This window comes from Cebus imitator, unplaced genomic scaffold, assembly GCF_001604975.1.
Source record: "Cebus imitator isolate Cc_AM_T3 unplaced genomic scaffold, Cebus_imitator-1.0 Scaffold135, whole genome shotgun sequence".
NCBI classification, from domain to species: Eukaryota; Metazoa; Chordata; class Mammalia; order Primates; family Cebidae; genus Cebus; species Cebus imitator.
In genome coordinates this window covers 1399130-1416422 of record NW_016107450.1, presented here as the reverse complement: position 1 = coordinate 1416422, position 17293 = coordinate 1399130, and the positions used below count along the sequence as shown (strand labels likewise).

The 17293-nt window shown below is 36.7% G+C and overlaps 1 protein-coding gene across 1 annotated transcript in view; it reads left to right on the top strand.

The window, feature by feature from the left end:
• The window catches only part of UBE2U (ubiquitin conjugating enzyme E2 U), a 70380-nt gene that overhangs the window by 2371 nt on the left and 50716 nt on the right, over nt 1-17293 (top strand). Inside the window, exons 3-6 of the mRNA XM_017541537.2 lie at nt 782-874; nt 3488-3585; nt 7584-7701; nt 13710-13758. Of these exons, the coding sequence (XP_017397026.1) occupies nt 782-874; nt 3488-3585; nt 7584-7701; nt 13710-13758 (358 nt within the window). The remainder of the gene's footprint in view (nt 1-781; nt 875-3487; nt 3586-7583; nt 7702-13709; nt 13759-17293) is intronic.

Genomic DNA, 17293 nt, shown 5'->3' with positions numbered 1-17293 from the left:
AGACACAATAAAGCATATCAATTGAGAATATCTTCTGTCTTCCATGAGATCAGGGAATAACTATCGAAATTCCTATTGGCTTCAAAATCCCACAGTTACTTCTCATTTTTTCCTTTATAATTTTCCCTCAAATTTCTATAAATCAAAAAATCTCAAGAAGACTGAGCCACTATAAACTGTAATGATCATGTTTTCTTTCAATCATGGATTAATAAGAGATTTCTTGAGTGAGGTAGGGGAGACAAATATATCAGCAGATAATTACAATAAAATATGCATTATTATGAATTTTGAACAGAATGCTAAAGAGGAAAAGGATTAGTTAATTATGCCTGAGGGAGTCAGGAATGTCTTCCCAAGGAGATCACATTTGAGTTGGGTCCTGAAAAATGTGTAAGAGTCTGCCAGGTTCAGAAGGAGGAGAAGAAAATTCAGGCAGAGTAAACGGCACAGCAGAGACTTGGAGACAAGAAAGGTTGTAGCAGATTCTGGGAACATGAATTCAGTCAATATGAAATACAATGGAGGGGCTGGGTATTAAGGGGACAAAGGTAGCAGATGGAAAGGACTAGTGGGAAAGAGACTGAAAGCATGTGATAATAATAGGTTGTGAAGTGTCTGTTATACTATCCAGAGGAGTCTGTATAGTCGGTGAATCAATTTACTTGAAAATAAAACTGTGGAAAGTCTAAACCACAGGGAGAAACTCCAGTGTTAATCAGGTTACAGTTAATCAATACAACATGACACTTTAGTAAAAATGTTTATTTCTATGTCATAGATTTAGTCTTCCAACTGACAATACATTTTACATCGGAGTACAACCATATTCCTCCAGTTGTGAAATTTATAACAATTCCTTTTCATCCAAATGGTAAGAACTAAATGAGATTTTTATCATCAGAGGCTTTGTTCCTATTATCCTTGTTTCTTATAATAATCATGTTTCTTTTTAAGAGCTTTATTATGATTATAAAAGTAAGAACTCTCATTGGGGAAAATATGAAAAGCCTGGAAAAAATTAACAATCACCTTAAATCCTAATGCAAAGAGAAAATACTGTCAACATTTCGCCAAATTTATTTTCTTTTTTCTATGTATGAACTTTTCTCTATGTAGTTGAGGTATTACATATGAAGTTTTGCCTCTAGGTTTTTAATTTTATTTATTTTATGTACGTGTGTGTGTGTGTGTGTGTGTGTGTGTGTGTGTGGTTTTTTTTGAGACAGGTTTATTCTGTTGCCCAGGCTGGAGTGCAGTGGTGTGATCTTGGCTCACTGTAACCTCCGCCTTTCTGGTTCAGTCGATTCTCCTACCTCAGCGTCCCGAGTAGCTGGGACTACAGGCATGCACCACCACACTCAACTAGTTTTTGTATTTTTAGTAGAGACAGGGTTTCACCATGTTGGCCAGGCTGGTCTTGAACTCCTGACCATCCATCCACCTTGGATCCCCAAAGTGCTGGGATTACAGGCGTGAGCCACCGCGCCTGGCCTAGGTTTTTAATTTTAAAACTATGTATCTTTTTTCTGCGTTGTTAAACATTTTTAAAAGATCGTCTTAAATCGTTCAACAATACACTTAACCATTCCTCTATTGTTCAATATTTTAGTTGGATCTAATTTTTCATTATTAAAAAAAATGATATTTTTTTATAAATATCATGTCCATAAAGTAGAGGGAACTTTAGTCTCTAGGAGGGAAGGTATGGGAAAACTTGTGACCGCTCTTTTGTTACCCATCTCTCCTCCCAAGGGAAGTCACTTATCTGATTAGGAGGATGAAGGAAAGAATTAAGCATTAGTGGCCCAGAATTTTCTCAACACTCTCTCTTTCTAACTATCCTGGGTACAGTCTCTTTTTCTGCAGGCAGGAAATTTAGGCAGGCCTTCAGTTTGGGAGTTAAGTTCAAATCAGGGGGACTTTTGTGGAGCCTGATTAAAGCCATTCATCAAGTGCACTCTCCATTTCAGTGTTGCGTACAATGAAGCTGATGTTTTTACTTCCATCTTTCAATACTTGATCTGTTTTATAATTACATATGAACTTGAAGGGTTAAAAGGATTATTTACTAGCTTTCAAACCCCCCAAGGATGGCTATGTACAGTTTTAAGTCTTTAGATATAAAAAGCCAAATTGCCTTTTGGTGGTATTTATACTCCTACCAAAAAGTATATATAAAGTTCTCATTTTAGTACCTTCCAATTCTGGCCATTGAAACTTTGAAGAAATTTTTTTTGCCAATTTGGTAAGAGCCTTGGTATTATTTTAATAAGCGCTTCTTTGAATACTTGAGAAGGAAACATTTTTTCACATTTGTTGATTCTTATTTTGTGACTTGTATGTTATAATTGACAATGTTATCACATTGTCCTAGATGCTGCAAATATTTCCTCTAATTTGTCATTAATTTTCAATTTTGTTTATGCCATTTTTTCACATCTGGGATTTAGAGATTTTTATGATTTAAAATAAGTTTATATTTAAGATCTATTACTCTTTTCCTTTGGGGTTTTTGCGATTGTCTTTCATCTTAGATGATCCTTTCCCAAAACAAAATCAAATAGTCATTTTAAGTTTCTTCTAGTCCATTGTATAGTTGTATTTGTCTTATTTAACTCTATTATTTCTCCAAACACTAAATTAATTGTGTTAGGGTATAGGCCAAGCTTCTGTACATCTTTCCAACTTAATATAACAGGCCAAGGCTGGAGGTTAAGTTTTGCCCATCCTCAAGGTGGAGGATTCCATTTCTGGGACTAAAGCATTTACTCTGTCACCATTTCCAGTCAGTGGGAAGGGGGAAAAAAAGAAGGAAAACCAAGCCGGGCGCGGTGGCTCAAGCCTGTAATCCCAGCACTTTGGGAGGCCGAGGCGGGTGGATCACAAGGTCAAGAGATCGAGACCATCCTGGTCAACACGGTGAAACCCCGTCTCTACTAAAAAAATACAAAAAATTAGCTGGGCATGGTGGCCGTGCCTGTAATCCCAGCGACTCAGGAGGCTGGGGCAGGAGAATTGCCTGAACCCGGGAGGCGGAGGTTGCGGTGAGCCGAGATCGCGCCATTGCACTCCAGCCTGGGTAACAAGAGGGAAACTCCGTCTCAAAAAAAAAAAAAAAAAAAAAAAAAAAAAAAAAAAAAAAAAAAAAAAAAAAAAAAAAAAAAAAAAAGAAGGAAAACCAGCTTCCTTTAAAAAATGATTCAGAAATTGCACACTTATATTCCACAACTAAAACTTAGTCACAGAGCCATATCTTGCTAGAGGAGAGGGTAGGAAAAACAGTAGGGGCACCTATATATTCAGCCAAAACAACACGGTAATGGATGGGAACCAGGGATGGATATAGTGCTTCTTATTGCAGAGAGGAACTAGGAAAAAGGAAGAGTAAATGCAAATCATTTTTCTGGCATATCATTTTAATGTTTGTAAGTTTTAAATGATAATTTATTATATATGCCAATATTAATGTATTATTTTAATACAGTAGACCCCCATACTGGTCAGCCCTGTATAAGTTTTTTGGACGACCTTATGATGTGGAATACAAACTATACATTGAGCAACATCTTACTTGCCCTACAGGTAAGAATAGATTGCATATAATCTTCTTTTTAATACTTTTAATTACCTAACTGTTCAAACTATAAGAATTAAAACATACAATGCATATTTAAGTATTTAAAGAATTTGAGAAGCTTTTTTAAATCAATATTTCTATATGAAGGCTACAAAGTGGAAATTATAAAGACTATTATTTTTAAGTGAAACTGATAGTTAAGGCCCCTTAAGACCAAAGAATACGTATCTTATAAAAGAAGAAAATAATGATTTAGGTGGTTTCAATTCTGAAAATATAACCATAGGTTTTCTTTTGGCTCCTAACTTCATTTCCTGGTGTTGAACAGGCCTTTTACATCCTTCTTCATTTACTGACCTTGCCTTCCTGAGAGAGATGGATCAAGTGACTACAACTTAAAATGCTCACCTTTGTTTTTTGTTTCTGACAGTGCTAGTTAGCTGCTTTCTGTCTCATTAGCATTCATATCAAACCCAGTGAAAAATTATGCCAAGGATTTTCTCCTCTCCTCAGATGCCTGTTTCTCAAATGCCACCTTTACCCACTGGACCCATGGTCCTTAGAAGCATACCTCAGTGTTGTGCCTTTTCCTTTCTTTCTTTCTTTCTTTTTTTTTCTTTGATAGGATCTGGCTCTGTTGTCATCCATGCTGGAGCTGCAGTGGCACAATCATAGTTCACTGCATCCTCAACCTCCTGGGCTCAAGTGATCCTACCACTTCAGCCTCTCGAATAGCTGGGACCACATTGTTTTTTAATTTTCTCTAGAAAATTTAATTTTTTTAATTAAAAAAATTTTTTTAAATGTTCTCTAGAAATTTTAATTTTTTAAGCATAAAAAAAATTTTTTTTAAATTTTCTCTAGAGAAAGGGTCTCACTATGTTGCTCTGGCTGGTCTCGAACTCCTAGGCTCAAGAGACCCTCTTACCTCAGTCTCCCAAGTTGCTGGGATTACAGGGAGCAGACACCACATCCAGCTAGTGTTGTATTATTTCAGATTCTTAAAAAATCCTCATATCTTATCTGATGCTAAAATGAATTATTTCAGCAACACTTGCTTTGACCACTTAGATCTAGCTTAGCAATAATCTATCCATGGACCTACTTATCACTAATAATGCCTGGAGATAAATTATTACATTTTGATTATCCAGAATACTTGGAATATAAAATATTCTGGCATCATTGAATTTTTAAAATATTGAATTATAAATTCTATTTCTTGTATTTCTTATTTTTGAAAATAAAATTATACTTTCTTGGCTAGTCATCTTAGCATACTAAGTACATTGTAATCTTTAGAAAAGATTCAATGTTCAGTTCATTCATTCATTCTACAAATATGTATTGAGGATCTACTTGTGTGAGACTGTGTTCTAGGAAAGAAACATTTGAGCAAAAAACTTAAGGGAATGAGTGTGATATGCAGAAATCTGGGGTTAATCCTTTAGATTCCTTTAAACTGAGATATATTCTGATCTCATCTATGTAAACTAGAGTCTGCCATAAGAATAGCTAAATGATTTCAAAATGTAATGAGTATGGGCAAACCAGAATGAACTGGTGAAAATTTTGAATTGCAGAATAATTTGATAAAAGGGAAATTTGGGGCTCTGAGTTAAAGTTAAATTGCTTGGCTTCACATCCTGATTCTGTCACTTGTTACCTTTGTATCATTGGACAAAATTTTCCCACTTCTCCATGCTTCAATTTCTTCATCAGTAAAATGGGGCTATTGTTACCTCATGAAACCTGTGAGGATGAAACTAATAAATGCATGTAAAGAATTTGGAACTCTGCCTGGTCCAAGAAAAGAACTGAATAGTTAATACAGGTTGAGTGTTTCTTGTTTGAAATGCTTAAGATTTGGGGATTTTTCCAGTTTTTGAATATTTGCATTATATATGCTCACTATTTGAGCATCCCAAATTTGAAAATTTGAAATCTGAAATGCTCCAGTGAGCAATTCCTTTGCACATCATGTCAGTGCTCAGAAAGTTTTGAATTTTGGAGTATTTAGGATTTCAGATTGGGATGCTGAACCTCTAGTTGGTTAATATTATGATTATTCTTACTATTAAACAGTAATGCAAAGTGATACTAAAGTGTTGCTAAATATATCATGGAAAGCCAGTAGATAACACAGTTTTTTGTCTTTTTATTTTTCAAAAACATCAATAAAACAAATTGTGCACACATTACAAAAGATTTTTAAGATAATGAGAAGGAAAAGAAAATCACTGATAATTATAAAGAAAACCCTTAACTCTGCTCTTACTAAGAAAGAGCTTCCTGATCTTTTCTCCTGTGGTTCTATTTAAAATCTTTCGGTGGATTCCACCTTCTCCACAGGTGTAAGCTCTAGTTCTGTTGCATATCTAATCCTCACACCTAAACTCTCCCTAATACACCATGCAATTCTGCTCCTACTTTATCTTCACTCACATTGCTTGGTTCAGTTCAGATCAAAAAACATTAATAGAGTTCTAAAGTCTTAGACCTTAGAAAATTGTCAGTCCAATTCCCCTCTGCCTGGCAACCCATTTTCTCCTCCCTTCCTCCTCAGTCTGTCCAGTAAGCAGCTGTTCATGTTGTAAAAGTTAGTTCAAATGAGTCTTCCTCTAGGATACCTTTTCTGATTTATTTTCCTAGGTAGAATTAATAGCTTTGGTTTCAGGGGAGCTTCCTTTGCCACACACCCAACAGTCCCCTGAGCAGGTTTCTGTTAGAACACTAATACTACAGTACACACACTGCTTACTTATCTGTCTTCTCCTATTGGACTACAAGCTCCCCAAAATCAGGAAATAGGTCTAGTTCATCCTTGATTTCCCAGTGCCTAACCAGGACAATGCTGACATTTGGTAGATATTAAATAAAATGAATGAATCTGAATGTTTACATTGTTGCAGTTATGGTATGTATATTGTCATGCACTTTGCAGCAAGGATACATCGTGAGAAATGAATTGTTAAACATTTCATCATTGTGTGAAGATCATGGAGTGTACTTACACAAACCAAGATGGTATAGCCTAACACATACCTAGGCTATGTAGTATAGCCTGTTGCTCCTAGGCTACAAACCTGTACAGCTTGTTACTATACTAAACACTAGAGGCCATTGTAACACAATTTGTGTATCTAAATATAGAAAAAGTACAGTAAAAAACTGGTATTATTATGTTATGGGACCTCCATGGTATATGCCATCTGTTGTTGAGTGAAGCATTGTTATGTGGCACATGATTATATAAACCATATAGCCTGTTTCTTTTTCATTTAACGTTGTCTCTCAAGTTACTTCCATATGGTTACAATCAATATTTTAATAGCCGTTCAGTATTCCTTTGAAGGTCAGTGCTACCCAGTAGAACTTTCTGCATTGATGGAAATGTCCTTTATATCTGCACTGTTCAATACAGTAGCCACTAGCTATATGTGGCTATTGATCACTTGAAATGTTGTTACTGTGACTAAGGAACTGAATTTTTTATTTTATTTCATTTTCATTATTTTAAATTTAAATAGTCACCTGTGGTTGTGCCTATAGTGATGGACAATACAAGTTTAGACCATAATTACTAACTACTTCTTTTTGAATAACAAATGAGATACATTTCCAATTATCACATTGTTATTCAAGGGGAAGGTACTTGAAATGTTGTTTAAAATTTTTTGAAGTCTAAATATACTAATCAACTTCAACTAAAATTTTTATAATCTTAATTTAAATTCAATTTAAATGCATATAATAGGAAGGAATAGGTTACAGAAAGAAAGTTGTAACTTGCTTTTTGATATCTCCTGGTTTTATATCATACAATGAGCCTAATGTTAGGTTTCTTGAGAGTACAGACTATGTCTCATTTTTTAATCAATCTCCAGAGCCATACATTGTAAGCATTTGATAAATGCTTATTGAAAGTTGTATATATTGGTTTGTCTTTTTGCTCTAAAAAAGTTTACTTTTGAAACTCTCTGTTTTCTGTGTTTTCCTATAGGTTATGCTTTCTAATCCAGTGCCAGAGAATCCAGTGAATTTGGAAGCAGCCAGAATACTGACTGAAAGTGAATGTCTGTACAGAGCAATTCTAAAAGTTTTCAGCAGGCCATTACAAAGTAAGAAGTACCTACATTTTGTTACTTGGCAATTATCAATTATTTATTAAACATTTATGGCATAGTGACCTAAGAAATAATTGTTATATAAGGGAATATTTAAAATATTTTCTGTATCCATTTTCAGTAATGAAATGGTATTAAGATCTCTACTACTATAAGTGTTTGTCACACCATCAGTGTGATCCTTTTTTAAAGATCATCAAGGATCTTAAACTTAGTATCTTTAAATGTTATGGTCATATGCATGGATGGTGCCAAATGAACCTAGTCTACCCATCATAAAGATATGACGTCTAATTTTAACTCTTCAATCTGTCGCCGACATTTTCCAGACTTCACCTGTGGCACTCCAGATCTTACCAATTTGCACCACTTGTCTTCTTGATTAGCAAGATGTCAATTTTTTTTTCCAGAGAGTTCCCTCCAGGAATTCCTTCCAAGAGCACACGTGGAAATAGAGCAAAGCTCTTCAGTCTTCCTGCTCTACTGAGCAGTGTTTTCCTGATACCCTTGGTATCCTGCCAGCATCTTCGCTGTGACTTTTAACTCCAATGCCTCCATTGCCCCTGTACTCTGTCTCTCCAGGTAGTACAGCACTGCTTCTGGCTTCTTGTGCACAGAAGGGTTTCCTACAGCTGAGAGCTGGGCCCCTAGTGACATAGTTATTTCCTTTATATACTGCCCCATCTTCTGGTAGCACACAGCAACTTGCATAGTAGCTGGTATCATTACCTTCCCAATCAACAGGATTTGATTTCTTTTCTTTTCTTTCTTTTGAGATGGAGTCTCATTCTGTTGTCCAGGCGGGAGTGCAGTGGTGAGATCTCGGTTCACTGCAACCTCCGCCTCCCAAGTTCAAATGATTCTTCTGCCTCAGCCTCCTGAGTAGCTGGGATTACAGGCACCCACCACCATGCGCAGCTAATTTTTGTATTTTTAGTACAGATGGGGTTTCACCATGTTGTTCAGGCTGATCTTGAACTCCTGACCTTGTGATCTTCTCACCTCGGCCTCCCAAAGTGCTGTGATTACAGGCGTGAGCCACTGTACCCAGCTCAGGCCTTGATTTCTCATAGTGCTTTTTCTCTCAGATTTCCATTGTCTCTTTTTCTATTTCCCTTCCAGGAGCCCCAGTCCATTACCCAGGTCTGTATAATTGTGACCAAGTTCTATTGCTCCTCCTCCACAGGGTTTTTTGCTCTGATACAAATCAAGGTGTTGATCAAGCATCTTTTCCAGTACCATAGAACTTTATTATATGACAAAGTTCTTGGGGAAGCTATTTGATCCCAAGTTTAATGTGAAGTAGTAGTAGAAAATTCCTGGTCAGGCGTGGTGGCTCACGCCTGTAATCCCAGCACCTTGGGAGGCTGAGGTGGGTGGATCACAAGGTCAAGAGATCGAGACGATCTTGGTCAACATGGTGAAACCCCGTGTCTACTAAAAATACAAAAAATTAGCTGGGCATGGTGGTGCGTGCCTGTAGTCCCAGGTACTCAGGAGGCTGAGGCAGGAGAATTGCCTGAACCCAGGAGGCAGAGGTTGCGGTGAGCCGAGATCGCGCCATTGCACTCCAGCCTGGGTAACAAGAGCGAAACTCCGTCTCANCCTTCACTAAGTATGTGTTATACACTAATTTTACCCTTTTCTGACTTGGTGTCCTTTCATCTGGAATACCAGTAGGCTTGACTTGGAGTGCCATATTTCTAAAGGCTGAAGAAACTGTGTATGTTTAACCAATGGAAGAAAAGATAAAGGGCTGTTGTAAAAGCTGTTTTCAAATATTCATAGGGATTCCCCATGGAAAAAGGAGGTTTCTTCTCTGTTGCTTCAGAAAACTAACGTAGGACAAATACTGAAGCTACAAGTCAGTCATACTTTCCCCAGGCCTGCTGGGTACCAGAATTGAAGTTCAGAATATGCAGATTTGGCCCTGCCTGTGTCAGAACATACCTTAACTATATCAGGGACTCTTCTCCCATAATCAGTCATCTGGAATTAATGTTATTATCCTAAGTCTAAGCCTGGCATGTGATATGCAGACATGTAAATGTCACTTATTACCCAAACTTTTCCCCAACCTCTGTTGTTTGCCTACCCTGAACAGCAAGGTCTTTGCCCCAGTGTATTGACAAGACGACCAAGCTAAGCTCTAAGCTCAAACCCAGTGTAGAGGTTCAATGACCTTCCCATTTCCTGGCAGCCTCCTTTCCTTGTCGCCTGGCCCCTTTTCCTTTCTTAGAGTGCTTATATGCCCCAGACTGCCTGAGACAGTCCTGATATAATTATTTCCAGTGCCTCCTTTCACTTGCAGGGTACCAGTTTAGGCAATCAATTACATAGCCAAGTTGGGTGCCTAACTGATGAAATGACTCTATAGTTGCACCATTCTTAATGGTAAAGTCCATCCGGGTCCCAGTTGGCCAAATATGAGGAACAAATTTTTTTAACAATTCAAGTTGCTTAAAAGAATGGACAAGGCCAGGTTGGCAGTTAGTAAACTTTCTGTTACTAAAAGTATTCTTTTGTAACTAGTGTTTATTAGATAGAGCTAAATGACCATTTTTCAGAGATGTTATCAAAGAGCTTCTTTGATAAAAGAAGTGCCAAGAATTGGATAAGGGGGCCTTTTAAATACCTTCCAACTTATTCTTCAACTAGTTCAGGAAAACTCAGAGGAGGAAGGTCTGGAGACAATGTATAACAACTGTTTTCCTCATAGATTCTGAGTATTGCTACTTACTTTCTAATTTGTTATGAGCTTTCAGATGAGGTTTCATATGAGGAATTGTCTGCCCCTTTTTTCAGTTCATCCTTGTGAATTTTGACTTCCAAGTAGTTGTATTGTTAAGTAATATTTACTTTCTGTTTTCACAGTTGTTTTGATATTTTAAAACCTAAGTTTTGTATAATTTTTAAAACCTTTGGTTGAAGCAAAATACAAGAATATAAAAATAGTAAAGCTGAGTAATGGTAGCTAAGCCTGAGGTAATTATTTTTTCTTAGCCAAGTATATCCCTAGAGTTTTTAATAAAAAAGGAGGATCATCTAATACATTTCAGATACTCATCTAAATAAACTATAATTGACATATGAGTCATAATATTAGAATAAAGAAGAATATAGAAATATTAGGGAGATTATAATACTAATTCGTGTTGTATACTTTTTTAAAACCTGGTAATTCTATAAATACATCATATTCTGCCTACGATTAGGAAAATGTTGTGACAGACATTTGACTCTTCTCCAATTCCAGCTGCCAATTTGTCACTGAGTTTTAAAAAATCCTTATAATAATAGAGCAATTTTAAGGCAAATTGTCTCTGCAGCAGAAGCAGGTGGTGTTTCATAGGATTTCAGGTTTCCATTTCTTTTTAAAATAAGGATACTTCTTTGGTTAGGTGTAGGAATAACCCTTCCCCTGAGAAATATACTTTCTGGATGTCAGGGGAAAACAAAATTTAGTCCAGTAGCGTTGCTTACTTGTTAAAGAACATGAGCTTTGGCACCATCATTCAGAACCAGTTTTGTTATTGATTACAGCTTTGTTACGGATATCCTGTTACTTACAAATGTCATGAGATATTAAAAAACTGAGTTTAACAGCGTGGTGGCAGAGTGTGCATCTATTTGCTCGGGTTACATACCTCTTTTTTCTTGTTTGTATTTCATTATACCAGATAATCCAATAATTTTTCAGCAAAGTTTCTAAGTTGCTATTTTTAATGAGAAATGTTAAGTATTTATTTTCTATCAAAGAAATATATGTTTATAGTTTTAAAGGACAAGTAATAGGAATCGGTTTTTAATGCAATATTAAAAACCTGAATGCTGCCTGCCAGAGGCAGTCATAAATTTCAACACATTTAGCTGTTTCATCTGGCATTTACCCCACTACATTTCTAAGCTTATTCTATACTAATATTTCCAGGCTTTTCAGTTTCAGATATTATTTATAGGCTTCATCTTACAAAATACAAAGATTTTGCTTTTAATACTACCATTCCTACCCATATTCCCTCTCCCTCATCCTCCTAATATGATTTGGTTACATTAATATGGCTTTATAAATACTTGTCATAGATAAACCGTAAATGATTATCTTTCTTTTCTTGTAAAAAAAAAAAAGGTCTGATTTTACATTCCTTTTTTATGTGTAAACTATCTTTTCTTCCTCTAAACTTTCCGATAAAGCTGTAAAACAGCTCCCAGGTATCAGTCAGCATTGAGTCTGTTTTGTTTTGTTTTTGGAGCCCTCTTTCCTGTGGCACTCCCTCCCTCCTCTTGAATTCTGAATTGGCGGTTCTCTTGCAGGTGTGCTGGGATGATGGCCTTTTTGTCTCGAGTTCTGTGTTGCCGGTTCTCTTGCAGGTGTGCTGGGGTGGACTTTTTGGTGCTTCTGGGTTGGAGCTCCTGCTCGCTTTCGATCCCTCATTTTCCTCTTGGTTGGTTCTGTTCCTTTGTTTTGTTGGAGCACATCTTCTAGGAGCTTCCTAGTACATGGGAGTTAAACCTTTTATAACTCTGCATGCCTAAAAATGTAATTATGCTACTCTCACATGCTCATAGTTTGGTTAAATTTTAGTTTGGAAATAGTTTTCTTTCCAAATTGTAAATATTTTACTACCTTTGTTTCTAGTGTGCTCTTGAGAAGTCTAATTTCATTCCGATGTCCAATCTTTCATATGTGATTGGAAGCTTTTTAAACCTTCTTTTTATTCCCAGTGATTTGAAATTTTTGATAACATTTGTTGGTGTATCCTCCCCTTCCCTGCCTCCACATTACATAGGACATTTGATAAGCTATCAAATTCTCAATCTCTAATCATTCAGTTCTGGGAAAATTTCTTATGTGATTTATTTTGTAACTTCTTCTCTCTTCATTTTCCCTATTGTCTCTTCTAGATATGCTCTGATTTGAATGTTGGGTCTACTGATCTGATCCTCTAATTTTTTTTAACTGAATTTCTCCTGTTATCCATCTCTTTGTTTGTTGTATATTCTGGAAGATTTTGAGAAAAATGTTTCTGTTTCCTATTTTTCTCTTTTTGTGGTTAGGATTGCTCTCTTTCATGGTATTGACCTTGCTGAAATATCTAGTGATCTTTTACTATCCATTCATATGATGGACATATGATGCATATGGTGAATGGACTATTAAAAAGACTGGAAGTTCTGAATACAGTCTGGACTTGTTGACAGTTTTATTTCATAGCAGAATTATTTAGTGTGAACCTGACCATTTCATTAGACTTAACAATTTCTCCTGAGAGGGATCTGCCAGGCTTGTGGAGGGAGAAAGAGAGAGAGAGAGAGAGAGAGAGAGAGAGAGAGAGAGAGACAGAGAGGGAGCATGCGTGCAAGTGCAAGCAAGAGACAGAGAGAGCCCTGCTAATACTCTGACAGCTGGACAAAGGGAGAGAATCAGGAATCTTGTCTGTTTGATATGATTTATTCCATTTTCAGTTTCTTACCATACTCCTGTCCTGCTTTATTTCTACTGTCCTCCAGTACTCAGTCTCTCTGGCCCAGTTTTTCCAGAGGTTAAATATCCTCCCTCTTATCTCAGCAGTAGTCATGACCTGGCGACACAGGATAAGGGTATAAGTCTTCGGTGTCTGCACTCTGCCTCTCACCCCGCCTTCCAAAGGTATCTGGCATCTTCAATTCCTGAATTGTTTCTCAGGTTCTGAAGTGCAAATCCATTTGCTTTTTAGTGGTCTCCTCTCATCATGCGGTTTTTTTTGTTGTTGTTGTTGTTTTGGTTTTTTGTTTTTGTTTTTGTTTTCAAATTTCTGTGGCCTGCCAAGACAGTTACCACTTGATATCTGCTTTCCATCTTGAAACCTTTTCTTGTCATCTTTCTTTTGCTCTCCTTGAGATTTTATACCTTATTTTTATTCCTTTATTACCATTTTATTAAGGCTTTGGAAATAGTGCACGTAAAGCCGTATGTTCAATCTCCAAGTAAAGCAGAATCCTTTCATATTTTTTCTTTGTAGTGAAAGATGACAGCCAGAAGTTACCTGAAGGCCCACATAAACCTATGAGGTAAGTTTTTCTTTATACAATTTTATATCGATTTATTTACCAAAAGGACTATTTATTTATTTATTTTTTACAAATTAAAATAATTTATTTTAGAAGGGTTTTTAACAAGGTTTGTAAAGATAACAGGCATTCATCAATTCCTCCATTCTGACATATTACAATTAATCAATGTTTTGCTGACTCGTAACAAATGTTAAGTTTATTTTTGTATTCCCTAAGGATTAGATTTTTTTTGTGTATGTGGTAAGTTTTATTTATTTTTTGTATTGCATTTTAGGTTTTGGGGTACATGTGAAGAACATGTAAGATTGTTGCATAGGTACCCACATGCCAGTGTGATGTGTTGCCTATCATCGATGGGCATTGGGTTGGTTCCAGGTCTTTGCTATTGTAAACAGTGCTGCAGTGAACATTCATGTGCATGTGTCCTTGTAGTAGAACGATTTATAATCTTTTGGATATATACTCAGTAATGGGATTGCTGCGTCAAATGGAATTTCTATTTCTAGGTCCTTGAGGAATTGCCACACTGTCTTCCAGAATGGTTGAACTAATTTATACTCCCACCAACAGTGTAAAAGTGTTCCTATTTCTCCACATCCTCTCCAGCATCTGTTGTCTCCAGATTTTTTAATGATCACAATTCTAACTGGTGTGAGATGGTATCTCAATGTAGTTTTGATTTGCATTTCTCTAATGACCAGTGATGATGAGCATTTTTTCATATGTTTGTTGGCCTCATGTATGTCTTCTTTTATAGTGTCTGTTCATATATTTCGCCCACTTTTGAATGGACTTGTTTGTTTTTTTCTTGTAAATCTGTTTTAGTTCTTTGTAAATTCTGGATATCAGCCCTTTGTCAGATGGATAGACTGCAAAAATTTTTTCCCGTTCTGTTGGTTGCTGATTCACTCTAATGACTGTTTCTTTTGCTGTGCAGAAGCTGTGGAGTTTAATTAGGTCCCATTTGTCTGTTTTGGCTTTTGTTGCCAATACTTTTGGTGTTTTGGTCATGAAGTCCTTGCCTACGCCTCTGTCCTGAATGGTTTTGCCTAGGTTTTCTTCTAGGGTTTTTATGGTGTTAGGCCTTATGTTTAAGTCTTTAACCCATCTGGAGTTAATTTTAGTGTAAGGTGTCAGGAAGGGGTCCAGTTTCTGCTTTCTGCACATTGCTAGCCAGTTTTCCCAACACCATTTATTAAACAGGGAATTCTTTCCCCATTGCTTGTTTTGTCAGGTTTGTCAAAGATCAGATGGTTGTAGATATGTTGTGTTTCCTCTGAGGCCTCTGTTCTGTTCCATTTGTCGATATCTCTGTTTTGGTACCAGCACGATGCTGTTTTGATTACTGTAGCCTTGTAGTATAGTTTGAAGTCCGGTAGTGTGATGCCTCCTGCTTTGTTCTTTTTGCTTAGAATCGACTTGGCTATATGGGCTCTCTTTTGGTTCCATATGAAGTTTAAGGTGTTTTTTTCCAGTTCTGTGAAGAAGGTCATTGGTAGCCTGATGGGCGTAGTGTTGAATCTGTAAATTACTTTGGGCAGTATGGCCATTTTCATGATATTGATTCTTCCTAACCATGAACATGGAATGCTTCTGCATCTGTTTGTGTCCTCTCTTATTTTGTTGGGCAGTGGTTTGTAGGATTATTTATTTAAACTCTGTTTTTTGTCCTAATTAAATCTTTGTTTTTAACTTAGAAAAGGAAGTAGATATCTTTTCTCTTATAGTATCTTTTTAAAATGTCCTTTTCAGAAAGAATGTGGAAATTTTTGAATTATTTCTAGACTGTTGAATTAAAATTAAATGTAACTATGATCTCACCTTTTTTTATTTTTGAAAAGAGAAGTATGTATTGTCAACCAAATGAGCACAGATCATTATAGATCACCAAAATTCAAGCAATTTAGGAGAAGATAAGGTTCTAGGAAAAAATTGTAAGAGTTAGGGCTGAAGCCATTGTACCTTTCAGGAAAGAGCCTGTGAATGTGGCATCAGTTCACCTTGAACACCTGAAAAAGGTATAGGCCTAGAAACATACATATGATTCTGTGGCATTTAATTTATTGAGCATTTCCATCAGCTTTATTTTGATAGTCAATCAGATATAGAAAACAGCCAATTAACTAATGTTGAAACCGTGTTTACTTTAGCTCATGTTTCCTTGACTAGCTCCATATAGAAGTTGAATAAAATTAGGTAATTTAAGTGGTTTCTCTTTGTGAAAAACCGTTGAAAAATTGCAGAAAGGTAAGCATAATCTAGTTAATGATACACTAGGTTGGTATTCAGTAGAGGGCATTGCTACCCCTTAAATGTATCAATGTGGTTGACCATCCTGGCACAAAATAGGCCTGTGATAGTCATTCAATGCATAATGGCAGTTTTATCACCTAAAACATGAATGTCCCTAGAAGTCAAAAGTTATTGCTCTTTATGGCATAGTTATTTGCAGTTCATAAAGATACAGTGCCAGTGTTTACTAAGAAGGCAGTAAGAACAGAGCAGAAGACCTTCTGTGGTCTCAGCTTCAGCAGGTCTTCTGACCCAAACCAAGGATAAATGGTGCTAGAGCCAGGTCTGATTTGTGATGCTTGCCTTGTGCCAGCCTGAACTTTCTAGAGAAGCCCTTAGGTAGAACTCATCTGATGCAATGCAGCCTAGATTTCAATGATACTCTAGACTCATGCTGTGTATCAGGCTGCACTTTGTTGTGTGTCTGTGAATTCTAACGTTTGCCCCTGGTACATTTGCTCTGAAACAGAGCTCAGTTATGTCTAGTTCTTAGTTTTTAAATAATGCATTCACAATGAGATCTTGCAGAAAGTGTTCAAAGAAAGATGCTGCTGTTAGTATTGTGTGTCTAGGGCCATATGGTTAGAACTTTGTATTACTTCATGAGCTGGAAGAACTGGCCTGGCTGTAGAAATGTATTCCAAAGATACATCCAGGCATTTGGCGCCCCCGTTTCTAAAAGACATAGCGAAACTCAGGCAAGGTCTATTTAACTGGGGACAATATAGTAGGGGAATCTTGCTGATGTTTATGAACTGAAGGTGACTTGAACTTGCACTAGTCATCTTGGGTGTTTGCAGTGGTCTATAGGTTACCACTTACAGGTTATGGGGCAGGTTTTCAGCCCTTGGGAGAACAGCTACTTATTCATATACTTAAAATGAATTCACCGAGCATATGCTGTATGCCAGGCATTGCGCCCCAGTGTGAGCATACACACGTGATTAATATGTGATCTCTAACCTCACAAGGTTTATCCTCTAGCATTGGAAGCCCTCTTCTTTTTTCCCCATTCCATAAGTATAAATTATTTATTTTGTATTAATTGTTGCATAGTATCAGAAGATGTTCCTCTTCTGAAAGGGAGGCAGTGCAAGAAGTAGGCCTGTCCAGCATAATGGACAATATAGAGAGCATTTGCCACCAGAGAATGTAGTTGGAAGACCACAGGGAAGGTATCAAGATCGTGACTAAGGGAAGAATTCTGAGGGCAGATTGAATCATATCTGAAATGAGTCAT